Genomic DNA, 14,060 nt, shown 5'->3' on the forward strand with positions numbered 1-14,060 from the left:
CTAAATATTTTTAAGACACGGGTTGATGGGTTTTTGATAAGCGAGGGGATTAAGGGTTATGGGGAGAGGGCGGGAAAGTGGAACTGAACCACAACAGATCAGCCATGATCTTATTGAATGGCGGGGCAGGCTCGAAGGGCTAGATGGCCTACTCCTGCTCCTATTTCTTATGTTCTTATGTTCTTATGATGCAGCAGTAAGATATTTCAGCGCGGTGTGAGTGATGGCCTGACTTGTGAGTCAGAAGCTTGTGGACTCAGGTTTCATCCCAGAAACATTGACCGTAAAGCCCAGGCAAACAGTCCAATGCAAATACAGACGGATGTGTTGTTCAGGGCGGGGCGGTGGCGCAGTGGTTAGCACTGAGGTCTCGCAGCACTAGAGACCTGGGTTCGATTCCTGCCTCAGGTAACTGTCTGTGTGGAGTTTGCACATTCTTCCCAGGTCTGCGTGGATTTCCTCTGGGTGCTCCTGTTTCCTCCCGCAGTCCAAAGATGTGCGGGTTAGGTGGATTGGCCATGTTAAGTTGACCCTCGTGTCTGAAGATTAGCAGGGTGAATACATGGGTTTATGGAAATGGGACCTGGGTGGGATTGTGTTTGGTGCAGACATGATGGGTCGAATGGCTTCTTTCTGCACTGTAGGGATCCTTATTGGTTCTCTCTGGTGAATGTGAAATATCCCGTGGCACTATTGTGAAGGACAGGCATGTTCTCCTGCTTTGCTGACCTACATTTATTCTTCAACATCTCTGATTCTGATTATCTGGCCATTATCACATTGTTATCTGTGGGAGCTGACTTTGCACAAATCACGTTCTGTGTTTCCCTGCATACAACAATGACGACACTTCAAAAGTACTTAATTGGCTGTGAAACTAATTGGGGTGTCCTGAGATTGGCAAAGGTGCTATACAAATGCAAGTTCTTTCATTAACCATCCTTTCCACTCTGACAGAGTTTAGCCAAACTCAATTGGTGTTGAAATCATACTGTGCTCATGGATAGCACAACCAAACAGCCTCTAAAGAGTCTTGTCATGCAAGATCACATTGTGGCAACAATGTCGTGTCTGTAGTTCACTGTGTACAACAGCCCTGCAATAAAACTGCACAAGGTATTAGTTTTTCCAATGATAGCAGCTTTAATCTTGCAGACCTTAATGAGTGTTGATATGTTTTGGGCTCTTGCCATGACAGTCTCCTTCACTCCAATTTTTGGGGCCAAGGAACATCCAGGAAAATATCAACATACAATGCCGCTCTTTGTCCGAGGGACAGGCAGTGGAAGCCAGCAACACCCATGACCCAAGAGGGAATAATAAACAAACAAAAGAAAACCTCCTCACCATTTCCTCATCCCAGAGTGCCCCATGCATAAAGGCTTGGAGTTGAAGTGCAGTATGTCAGAGAACCCCCACAATGCAGAAGAAGGCCATTTGGCCCATCAATTCTGTAACAAATCTCCGGCAGAGTATCTTACCCAGGTCTTATCCTTATAACCCTATGTATTTACCCTGCTACTTCCCCCGAACCTACACATCTTGGGACACTAAGGGACAATTTATCATGGCCAATCCACCTAACCTGCACATCTTTGGATTGTGACAGAGATGATGTGCAAACTCCACAAGGACTGTCACCCAAGGCCAGAATCGAACCCGGGTTCCTGGAGTTGTGAGACGGCAGTGCTAACCACTGTGCCACCATGCCACCCACTATAGTGGCTATAGTTATGCAGTCAAAAATACAGCATGCATTTTGCATACAGCAAGATTCCTTTGCGGCAATAAATAAAAGTTCAAAGCAGAGGAAAATGAAAGGCTTTGGGAAATAAGCAGGGCAGTGAAAGTAGTTAGGCATCCCAAAGAGCTAGAACAGATGTGATGGCCCAAATGGTGCTCTGTAAATTTCTATGGTTTTGTCCATATTAAAACATGGAATGGTTTGCTATAGCTGACATCCAACAAGCAGCAAATAATGGTGTTCTACGCTGATTAGGTGTGATAGAATGAGTTCATCCTGATCAGGGCAGAACAGGTTTCTACTCATGTGTTTTTTTTTAGCTCCCCACATGACAGGAAGGGCTGAATCAATAGTACATTTGCCTCTGGGTTGAAGTCCCACCCGAAGACCTGAACGTAAGACTGACATTCCCAGTAGAGTACCGAGGGATCATTGCAATGCTGGTGGTCCTGCTGTCTGGATGAGATGTTAAACCACGGCCCCATCTGCCTGTCTGGGTGGATGTAAAAGATCCTGTGGCGCTATCTCAGAGAAGAGCAGGGAAGTTATTTCTGGTGTCCTGGCCAATATTTATCTTTGAATCAAACTCACAAAAAAATAGATTATCTGATCATTATCACATCACCGTTTGTTATGTGTAAATTAGCTGTTGTATTTCCTACAGTCCAACACTGACTACATGTCATCAGCTGCAAAGCACTTCGAGATGTCCAGTGATCATGAAAGGCGATACGCAAATGCAAGTCTTTCTGTTCCTTTGTTATAATAGCCCTCAAGACTAAACTGGTTCCAAAAGCAGCAAAGGTTTCAAAATATTTATGGTACTGCAGATGAGTGTGGGAAACTGCCAACAGTAATTAGCTTTTAATTAACCAGACAATGTGTTTATTTAGTGCAACCCCTCCCCTTACTTCCAGGTCTATCTCAAAAGTGGTCTTCAAGGGGTATGTTACAGCTGAACAGGATAGCTGTGACCCACCTCACAGGACCTCAGCAAGTCTTTAGTAAAATATAGTAACTCTCTGCTCTGGGGTTAGGTTAGCGTAACTGTAAACTACCAATTTTTTATATTAATGAAATCAACTCGTACAGATGTTTAAGGAGCAGAAATCTATTTTGTAATAAATTCAATTTGCATTTTAAATCAGGAGTAATTAGCATAGCTAATTTGTTATTCCTAATCACAGTGTAGTTTTGGTTGTGCAAAGACATGATTTACAATTTTTCAGTCATAGGAAAGGTATTTGTTCTAACTCATATAATTTTCCTATATTCAGGTGTGATCTGCATAATACAGCGATAAATTAACCTTAGTATCTCAGCAAGGTAAAAGGATAGATTTATTAATGCCCTTTCACAAACTCTGGTCAACCCCAATCTCTCTCCTTACAGCCAATGAAATATTTCTGAAGTGGGGTGGCACGGTGGTGCAGTGAATACCACTGCTACATCACAGCACCGGGGACCCACGTTGGATTCCCGGCTTGTGTGTGCGTGATGTCTGCACGTTCACCCTCTGCCTGTGTGGATCTCCTCTGGGTGCTCCGGTTTCCTCCCACAGTCTGAAAGATGTGCAAGTTAGCTGCGTTGGCCATGCTAAATTCTCCCTCAGTGTACCCGAACAGGTGCCTGAGCGTGGCAACTAGGTGATTTTCACAGTAACTTCATTGCAGTGTTAATGTAAGCTGACTTGTGACACTATTAAATAAACTGAAGTGTAATCACTGGAAATTTTCCCATCAGGGACTCACTCCCGGGGTGAGTGGGTGGTTGGCAGGGTGGGGAGGGGTTTAGAGGGGTAGTGTTTCCTGCTGCAGAAACCACACCACATCTTCCAGTCCCAGTCTCATTAATCATGCATCTAGGGCTCTCACACCATATTTTGGGGTGGGCTTGAATGGATGCCATATTTAAAATGCTCCCAACATCATTGACCCACCATTGAAGAAAGAAGATGTATATTCAGGAGAGAGAAGATGGATCTCCAGGGACACGCTGAGGCTGGAAAATGGCCCTTCACGATGACACTGGAAGATCCACCAGAGAGATGGTCCTCTCCATCCACTGATGTGGCTTTCTAGGGTTGCTGCCAACCACCATCCCATTTACTGGAGGCAGCCCCAGGCATTCTCCAAATTGATCCCGAATTCTGCATGCCTCATTGTTCCAGATTTGTTCTTTTCTTACGTATTTTCCTGCTGGCGTCACGGAGAACTGGGGGAAGACTCTGGTGGGGCCTTCCCCTGTATCGCATTGAAGGTTTCATGCCAGCATCCAGAGGATTTCATGACCCACCATGCCGGGCACCAGCAGAAGATCCCGTGGGAAATTGACACCAGCTTAAAAACCAACATTTTTAGCCACCTGCCAAATTCTCTTCCCCTGCCCATCATTGAACCTGGCAGTGGGGGCATGACCCACAGAATATTTAAAGGGTGGATGGAGTGATGCCGAGCTGGTGTGATTTACAACACCTCTATTGGAGTGTGAACCTGTTACCCTTCCCTCCAAGGGAATCTCAGAGGTGAGCTTGCAGGATGGCATCACCGTACAGGGTGTTCATGGCTCTGGAGGCACTGGAGAAGAGGCGAGGGATACAGTTAAGTGTATCTCCTGGGCTAGGGTTGCGGGTCAAGTAATGCAGGTTACCCACCTTCAGCGAGTACTGGGCTGTCAAGGTCAGGGATCCCAGTACTGACATTAATCTCACACCCATGGTGGGCAGGATATGAGCTCCTCGTCAACCCTTGGATACCAACTCAGTGGAGAAGGGTCACTGACCAGTGAGGCAAGAGCGCTGATCATGTGGGGTTTGTAGCAGCCTCCATGAATGGGGAGGTTCTGCCTAAAGTGGTGGGGGGGGGAGTAAAAATTGGGGGTGGGGGCACGATATGGGTGAGGTGGGGGGGGGCAGTGGTGGTGTCTGGAAGAAGAATGGTTTCCCTAACAGGGAGAAACATAGCCTGGTCATTGTGACACTCCACATGGATGAAGCACAAAGTGTTTAGGGGGGTTTGCAGGGTGTGGTAGCATGAATAGACATGACAGATGCTTGGTGGGTGCACAATGTATTTTATATTTCTACAACCACATGATAATGGTGACCCATCTACATGTGACTGTTATCACACAATCACGCAATCCCTACAGTGCAGATGGAGGCCATTTGGCCCATCGAGTCTGCACTGGCCACTATCCTACCCAGGCCCTCTCCCCACAACCCCTCATATTTACCCTGCTAATCCCCTGACACTAAGGAGCAATTTAATCATGGCCAGTCAATCTTACCTGCGCCCCTTTGGACCATGGGAGGAAACCGGAGCACCCGGAGGAAACCAAAAAGACATGAAAAGAACATGCAAACTCCACCCAGATGGTGACCTGAGGCCAAAACTGGATCTGGGTCCCTGCCGCTCTGAGGCAGCAGTGCTGCCAGTACTGTGCCACCCAACCGTATCTCTCACGCCCACTAAGTGCCAATAGTTTTTTACTCTTCTTAACCCTCCTGCAACATCTAACTGCCCTTCCCCCCATCCCCATTCCCTCCCCACCTCTCCCCGCTCCCCCCTACCGGCCCCCCCCCCCCATCCTCCCTCCCCTCAGGATCCCCTCAGGAGGTTGAGGCAGTCTGCTGCCCTCCATGCACTGTTGGCTGAGATGACCATGGTGGGTGTCCCCTGGGGAGGGGCCGAGAACCTTGGGGTCCTGGCTGGTTTCTGGGCAGCGCTGGTGTTGCTGTGCTGCCGTCCTCAATGCACTTTGTGGACATGTGTCAACAAAACTATTTTCTCTACCCGATCATTTACTATTGAGCGCAGTGCATATTACACAGTTTCAAAAGCACCAGATGATGAAATGATTTGTCCTCTCTCTCCTTCCAGAGCAGGAAGGAATAACAAGACGTTTATTTACAGTAGTGTATCAAAGGTCAAATACAAGGGAGGAGAACTTTTCCAAGGACCACCCAGTGGCACCAGGATGACGTGCTTGCTGTCAACTGGCCTCAATCAACCTTCAGCCTCTTGTTTTTTATAATGAAACAGGAATGTTCGCTGGTTTCAACATTATTCTGAATTTGAATACTTCTACATGAATAGAAGGCTTTAACATTTAGTTGGACATCGTTATCAGTGGCATCATCCCATAATATTCCGGAACCATATACATGTATTTTTGTGCAAGCGTGAAATCGCCTCAATCAACAGTAATTTTTATTTATACAGTTTATTAAATATGGTAAAACAAGTAAGGGACATTGTGGGAGAGTTGGTAAATATATAATCAGCCACAGCAAGCCATAGTAGGGCAGACAACAGGAGGTTTGTGTTAAGGAGATCTTCACTGACAAAAGAAGGATAGGGAGATAATAAGGTTTAGGGAGTGAATTCCAGAGCGTATGAACTCAAGGAACTGAAGGCATTGCCACCAATGACAGAACAATGCAATTCAGGAATGCACCAAGCACCACAGTTGGAGGATTAGAGGGATCGCAGTGGGTTATGGGGATGGATGAAGTTAGAGACAAGGTGAGGCAAGGCTTTGAAGGAAAAACATGGCTGAGAATGTTAAAACAGAAGACACAAAGAGTGTTCCTGAACATACACATTGTGTGTTCCTGAACATACACTCAGAGTGTTCCTGAATATATAGTGTGTTCCTGAATATACATTGAGAGTGTTCCTGAACATACACAGAGTGTGGTGCTCGGATATCAAGAAGGGACTGGCAAGTGTGTGATATCATGGAGAAATTAAAGTGTCCAAAAAGCACGGAATACCTCTCATTGAATTAGGCTGGGTGAGATTCCGCTCAGGTGTGAAGTGCTGACAGTGACATCCATCCAAAGCAGTGTAAACGTGAGATATACCGCACAATGGTGATAATTTAACCTACGTTATTCAGGTGATTGATAATACCAAATGGAGGTCAGATGTATGGTGATTTCACAACTAAAACTAACCTTTTGCTGCAGTAAAATAAATGGTCAGATTTGTTACAGTAATTCAAGTTGATTCACCAGTGATCTGCCTTATAAATATTACCAAGTAGAGCTGGGAGTTTGAAACTGTGACCTTCAGTGATATATGGTACAGTGACTGTTTTCTCCAACATCTGTCTAGAGCAGTGCGACGTGGATTGTGGATGATCACCCGCTCTGATCATTGTCATCATTTGCTCAGAGCTGGATTATTCAGCTTATTTTGTTCCAAGAGCAAAGGCTCTTTGTTTAACCCCTTCACAGGGCCGCCATGATTGATGCTCCCTCTCAGTGAATAGCACTGAGCCCACCCGAGTTTAGTTTGAGTAAGACAATAATGGATGAGAGGTTGTTTGTTTATTGTAGATTTTAGCCAGCTAGGGAATGTTGTTGCATGAAGAAAAATAAATACCTGAATTCGAAGCCACTAAAATTCAGGTGAGGATAAATCTTTTGTGTTGGCTGTTTGCCATTACTTTGTCAGTGCAAAGAACAAAGAAAATGACAGCACAGGAACAGGCCCTTTGGCCCTCCAACTCAATTGACTGTTACTGGTGGCAGTAGGCAGTCAGCTGGTATGAGAGAGTAAGTGGGTCAACAGATCTCGTGTCCTTCACTCTCTGTACAGTCAGGAGGACGGCTTGTGGCATCTGGGTCAAGCTCTGAGGCAGGAACTATAGGTTCGAGCCCTGCTTCAAGATGGCTATGGAAGGTGTGTTCACAATGTGGCCAAACAGGTTGATTGTCAATCCTTCTAATACATCAACGGGCCGGTGGTGAGACTGGACTGGGAGAGAATCCTGGTCAGCCAAAACCGTGTGTTAGCTGCACTGCAACAACCTCCTCGCATTGCAAGAATCCAGGCCTAGGTTCTTGCCATGGGCTGTACTCTGTGACAAGCATTCTCCTCGTTTTGAGGGACTGACAATGGCGATTAATGATCAGGGAGACCAAGGACAAGATGGATTGGGTCAGTCTTCCACCAACCCTGGGAAACGGAAGGACTTTAATTGGTGACGTGTGTGCAGTCCTTCCACGGGATGTTTGAAAAATCCATCATAGTCAATATTAAGTCGATCTTTCTCTATACCCTAGCTAAGATTATAACACTACATTCTGCGCCCTCTCCTTTTCTTCTCTATGTAAGGTATGCATTGCCTATACACTGTGCAAGAAGCAATACTTTTCGCTGTATGCTAATGCATGTGACAGTAATAAATCAAATCAAATCAAATTGCTTGTAGCAATTAAATGTGGTCACTCACATTTTATGGACAAATAGAGCAACCAGATGGTATTCAATAAGATTCCCCCAAAAATAAGTGAGATAAATACCCAATGAATCCATTTTGTTGGAATTGGTTTGGAGCCAGAGTATCCCGCTGCTCTGCATCACATTATTCTGCTGGATCTTTAACATCTGCCAGGAAAGGGCCTCCATTTAGACATAGACATAGAATCCCTACAGTGCAAAATGAGGCCATTCAGCCCATCAAGCCTGCACCAACAACAATCCCACTCAGCCCCTAGCCCCGTAACCCCACATATTTACCCTGATGGTCCCACTGACACTAAGGGGCAATTTAGCATGGACAATCAACCTAACCCGCACATCTTTAGACTGCTGGGGGAAATCGGAGCACCCTTGGGAAAAGTAAACCCACGTAGACACGGGAAGAACATGCAGACTCCTTACAGTTAGTCACCCAAGACCAGAATTGAACCCGGGTTCCTGGCATTGTGAGGCAGCAGTGCTAACCACTGTGCCACTGTGCCATCTCATTTAAAGATTGCCTTCTAAAAAAGCAACCCTTCCTTCATACCACACAGTAGAATCAGCCTAGATGGTGTGCTCGGATTCTGGAGTTGGTCTTGATCACACCAAACCTATTCAGAGGGAATATGTTGAAATTGACACGTATAAGTATGGCTGACATGCCTCCCCTTTGCTTTTCACCCGGTTACACAACCACGCTGGAATAGTGAAGATGCCAGTGGGTGAATGGCCCACCTGGAGACCACATACAACACTTCAATAGCATGACATTCCAGTGCATAAGCACTGCACTACCTGCAATGTCTATTGAGTCATTTTGTACATCACTATGCTTCTTAAACAGGGAAAAAAAAATGAGAAAGTGCCGAGAGGAACTCAGCTCATCTCAGTTCTCTAGTTACATTCACACAGTTGAGTTTGACACAAGAGTGAAGCCATTAGGTTGGTGATCATCATTATGTTGTCTGCACTCCACCTGCCAAATCATTCAGTCTTACCAATGTAGAGTTTAGCAGAGAAATGCAATGCCTTTTAAGCCAGGCTTTATTGGTGTTAGGTGAGTTTATCGAATAGTCAGGAACATGTTTAATAACACTAAACAAAGGCTGTGACAGAGCTCAGTAGAAACTGTCTTCCAAGAACAAAGCCGATTTTAAATTCTGGAGACCGTATATCATTAGCCTGCAGCAACACACAGCAGAGGACTGTATGGTTCTCGCCCACACATCTAATGGAGCTTTGAGTAGAAAGTATCTCATTTATGCAAAGTGCCTGTGACAGCTTAGTGTCCCATATCATCAGCACATTTAGAAGAAATGGGATATAGCTTTTAGTTAAATCTCTTTTTCTTTTAATTGCTATACTTTTGAAGTATCGGAGCCAGCAGTGTAAGAAGGAATAACTCATCACCAATACTCCACGCGTACAGAATAATCACAGGGCAAATATCAAAAAAAATGTAACAGTAAGGTTTGGCTTTGCATGTCGTTACAGTAATATCAAGAGGGTGTGCTTTGAGCAGTGAGGTGTCTACCGGGGACTTTTACAATGGTTACAACAATACGCAGGCGATGCAACGTGAAATGGGTCACAAATAGATCTGTGAAATTGTTCTGTTTTTTTTTCACTGCAGGAGATGACACATTCGTGGCCGCCTCCCTTAACGGCCATACACACACCTGGCAAGGCTGAACCAACTAAGTTCCCTATTCCAAACAAGGTAGGGATCTGCTGTTTGAGACCGTATTTAGTCTGATGGATTTAAAGTTTATTTTATTGGTGACACAAGTCGGCTTACATGAACACTGCAGTGAAGTTACTGTGAAAATCCCCTCGTTGCCAGACTCTGCTGCCTGTTGGGGTACACTGACGGAGAATTTAGCATGGCCAATTGGCACGTTTTTCGGACTATGGGAGGAAACTGGAGCACCCGGAGGAAACCCATGCAGACACGGGGATAACATGCAAACTCCACACAGACAGTGACCCAAGCTGGGAACTGAACCCAGGCCCATGGTGCTGTGAGGCAGCAGTGCTAACCACTGTGCCAATCAGGAGTGGGAAACATGTTAGAAGTAACACCTTTTGATAGCAACTCGGTTTTAGAATTGAAACAGATACAGTTCTAGCCTCACACTGAGCTACAATATCAAGGTTTTATATGGAAGTTGATTACTGTCATTGTCCTTGGACTTAATCCTTTATAGTAGTTTGGAGTGTCCATGCAACATGGACCAAAGAAATACATTAAATTACGCAGAATTCACAACACACAAACAGGCCACTTGGTCCACTTGCTCTATGCTGGTGTTTATGCTCCACCTGAACCTCTTCCCACCCTAACATCCAAATATCCTTCCAATGGAAGGTGTCAGAGATGGGCTTTAGACAAGAGTGATGCGAATAACGCATCTGAGGTTTTCTGCATGAAATTTCTGCATCTGGTTATATTTGCCACCTTAGGGTCAATATTTGGAGATTCAGATCCCAGTGGATCCTTGCTTAACAGGATGTGTAGATCCTGGAGTTGGAGATAGACAAGATCCCATTCACAGCGCTTCCGATTTTCTGGCCATTTTGCTTCATCAGTTCTGAAAGTCAGAAACCTTGACTTGCACGCCAGTCCTTTGATGACAGGGGAGACTAATTGAAAAAAAATGATGGTGTAGAGCCAAAAGGAGGAGTAATGAAAAAAGATTTGCCCAGAGGAGTGTGAAGGGCAGAATAATAGTGGGGGCACAATAGTTTACATATTCATCCCTGTGTCTGCGTGGGTTTCCTCTGGGTCCTCCCACAGTCCAAAGATGCGCAGGTTAGGTGGATTGGCCATTCATGTTCAAGGATGTGTGTAGATTAAGTAGATTGGCCATGGTAAATGGCAGGATAACAGAGATAGGGCAGTGTCAGGGTGAATCAGAATCAGTGCAGATTCGATGGGTTGAAAGACCTCTTCTGCATGGTAGGGAGTCTATGATGAGCTGACAGCAAACACAAGAAAAAAACAAGAGCAAAACCAAATCCTACAAAGAGAAAGGAAACAAAACAGAGAATACATTACTGTCTGAAATTGTTGAACTCGAAGTTGAGTTGGGAATGACTAATCAAAAGCTAGGGTGCTGTTCCTGGAGCTTCACTGGAACACTGAGGAGGCTGAGGACAGGGAGTTCAGTCAGAGAGCAAGAGGGAGGATCAGAACGACAGGCCATCAGTTGCAAACTGAAAGAAGATGTTCCACAATGCATTTGCCCAATCTGTGTTTGTTCTCCCCAGTATAGAGCATTGTCAGCAAAAAATACAGCACAGTAATTTGAACCCAGTGCATGTGGATCAGTTTTGCTTACAAGTGTGTTTGGAGCTTTGGAGAGTGAGCAGATAGAGGGTGAAAAGGGCTGGTTTAGCATCTCCTGCACTTGCCATTGGGAAGGAGGGGGGTGCAGATTGGTTGAGGAGTGGACCAGGATATTGTGAGAAGATAGCCCTTTTGAAATGAGGAGGAGGGGAGGCTGCCGGTGCCATCAAGTGGAAATAGTGGAGAATAGTCTATTGAAGGTAGAGGTCAGCAAGGTCAAGGAAAACTCTACCTTGGTTCTGGGAGGAAGGGAAAGGAGTTAGAGCAGAAGATGGAACGGGCACAGTTGTGAGGCCTGTCAACAATGTTGGGGGTCGGGGATGGGGTGGGGTAGGGGAAGGAGTGGCCAGAAGGGGATGTAACAGTAGGAGATGGGGGAATCCTCAGTTCAGAAGAAAAAAGGCATACCAGAAGTGCCAATGTGCAGGTTGCATCACCAGAATAGGCTATGTTGCTAAGCTGTAATTTGGCTGGCTATTTTATCGCTTTTAACTACTTTTAGGATAAATGAGACTTCCATTTATCACAATAAAAAGGAATATGGAAATCCCTCGCTTAATATGCATGTGATGTCTGCTCTTTAATGAAATAGACACTGTATTAAATGTTTCAAAGAGATATTGTTAGGATGACATAACATGAGATATTCTTTCATCAGCAGTAGTCTGTCACCCTGATCCTATATTCATTCTGTTCGAATTGTGTGTTTAGTTCTAATTCAACCAGGTAATTATCTGACACAAACAGTACGACACAGTGCCATTGTGTTCTGCTTAATTGCTTTTGTATTTTCAGTCATTAATTTCTGCAATCATTACACGTAAAAGCTAAATGAACAAATTCTTGCCTCTCCTTTCCTTGTACTGTGTGGTTAGGAAGCGAGCTCTGATGTGTCTCATGTTCTTTGTTTGCAGGAGCCTCAGCATCTAACCTCCGGGTACAATGGGCAAAGTAGGTCACCTTTTACTCTTGTCTTTAAAGGCAAATTAATGCTCTTGTCTGTAATTAAACTTAATATTGGAATGTTAATTACATGGTGCAGACGCTTAGAAGATGGAAGAATAATTTCCTGATGATAAAGTATTCTGTGTTGTGGCACATTGATAGGAGAATTTCAATGGGAATCACAACAGCTGTAGATAGGCCCTATGTAAAAATAACAAAGATGTGACACTCCAAATGCCTGCTTCTTTCCAGAGCGCTGTGATGTACAGGAAAAACCTCCTACAAAGTCTGCACCACAGAAATCGTAAGTACCCTGGGCTGAATTTTTTTTTCTTTTAAAATAAAGCTCGCCACTTTCTTGATGGCTGTTTGAGAGTGTGATGATCTCATCAGTATGTTGCAGAAGTATTGAAGGTTGACTAGGGCTTGTGATCCTGAGGAGTGAAGGAGTCAATGTGTTGTGCGCATGCTAGGCCCCTTTTAGTAAGACTGCATCTGAGCATCTGAGGTCCAACGACCCAATCTACAAGCTAGTAATCCAAAGACCCAGGGTAATTCTCTGGGAACCTAAGTTCAAGCCCTGCCATGGCAGCTGTTGAATTCAATAAAAATCTGGAACTGATGACCATGAAATCATTGTTGATTGTTGTAAAAAAAAACATCTGGCTCCCTAATGTCCTTAAAGGAAGGGAATTTGGTGCCCTTACCTGGTCTGGCCAGACTGAAAATCCGCATTAATGTAGTTGGCTCTTAAAAAATACCTTCTGAAATGGCCAAGCAATCCATTCAGTTCAAGGGCAGTTAGGGATGGGCAATAAATCCTGGCCCAGCCACTGATGCACACATCCCTTGAACAAATAAACAAAAAATGCCAGTGTTCACCATATCCTTCCATTCCATACTGCCTTCTTTCCATTCCCTAGAAGATTTCCTTCCCATTGCCTCAGAAAAGAAGCCAGCAAAATTAAGGACTCCGCGCACGCTGGACATTCACTCTTCCATTTTCTTCCATCAGAAGAAGACACAAAAGTCTGAGGTCATATGCCAACTGACACAAGAACAACTTCTTCCCTGCTGCCATCAGACTTTTGAATGGACCTACCTTGCATTAAGTTGATCTTTTTCTACACCCTAGCTATGACTGTAACACTACATTCTGCACTCTCTCCTCTCCTTCTGTATGAACGGTATGCAAGAAATATTACTTCTCACTGTATACTAATACATGTGACAATAACAAATCAAATCAAATCAAATGTGGGGCGGGTGTCCTTATTGAGACATGTAGGATTCTCCGGGAGCTTGACAGAGTAAATGCAAGGGGTCACCCATTTAAGACAGGGGTGATGAGGAGTTTCTTCCCTCTGAGGGAATTCAGCAGAGGCTGTGGAGGCGGAATCGTTAAGTATGTTCGAGGATGAGATAGACAGATTTTTAATCAGTAAGGGCATCTATGAATATGGGGATAAGGTTCAGGTGAAGTTGAGAATTGTAATTTGAGATCAATCATGATCTCATTGAATGGCGTAGCCAACTCTTTGGACCAAATGACCTACATCAGCTCCTACATCTTGTGGTTTTATGGTATTTGCCTCAATTAGTCCTGTGATAGTGAGTTTCGCATTCTCACAGCTCTCTGGTGGAAGAAGTATCATTTGAATCCCCTGGAAGATTTATTAGTAGCTATCTTATATTTACTAGCTCAGATCTTGCCCACAAGTGGAGTGATCTTCTTGACATATACTCTTTCAAACCACTTCATAATCTT

At 44.6% G+C, this 14,060-nt stretch overlaps 1 protein-coding gene across 2 annotated transcripts in view; it reads left to right on the forward strand.

The window, feature by feature from the left end:
- The window catches only part of aff2 (AF4/FMR2 family, member 2), a 473,840-nt gene that overhangs the window by 286,321 nt on the left and 173,459 nt on the right, over positions 1–14,060 (forward strand). For both annotated transcript variants that reach the window (XM_080187812.1, XM_080187813.1), the window contains exons 5-7: positions 9,632–9,718; positions 12,262–12,298; positions 12,545–12,596. In XM_080187812.1, coding sequence (XP_080043938.1) covers positions 9,632–9,718; positions 12,262–12,298; positions 12,545–12,596 — 176 coding nt within the window. The remainder of the gene's footprint in view (positions 1–9,631; positions 9,719–12,261; positions 12,299–12,544; positions 12,597–14,060) is intronic.

Source organism: Carcharhinus amblyrhynchos, chromosome 4, assembly GCF_965287045.1.
Source record: "Carcharhinus amblyrhynchos chromosome 4, sCarAmb.v2.hapA, whole genome shotgun sequence".
NCBI classification, from domain to species: Eukaryota; Metazoa; Chordata; class Chondrichthyes; order Carcharhiniformes; family Carcharhinidae; genus Carcharhinus; species Carcharhinus amblyrhynchos.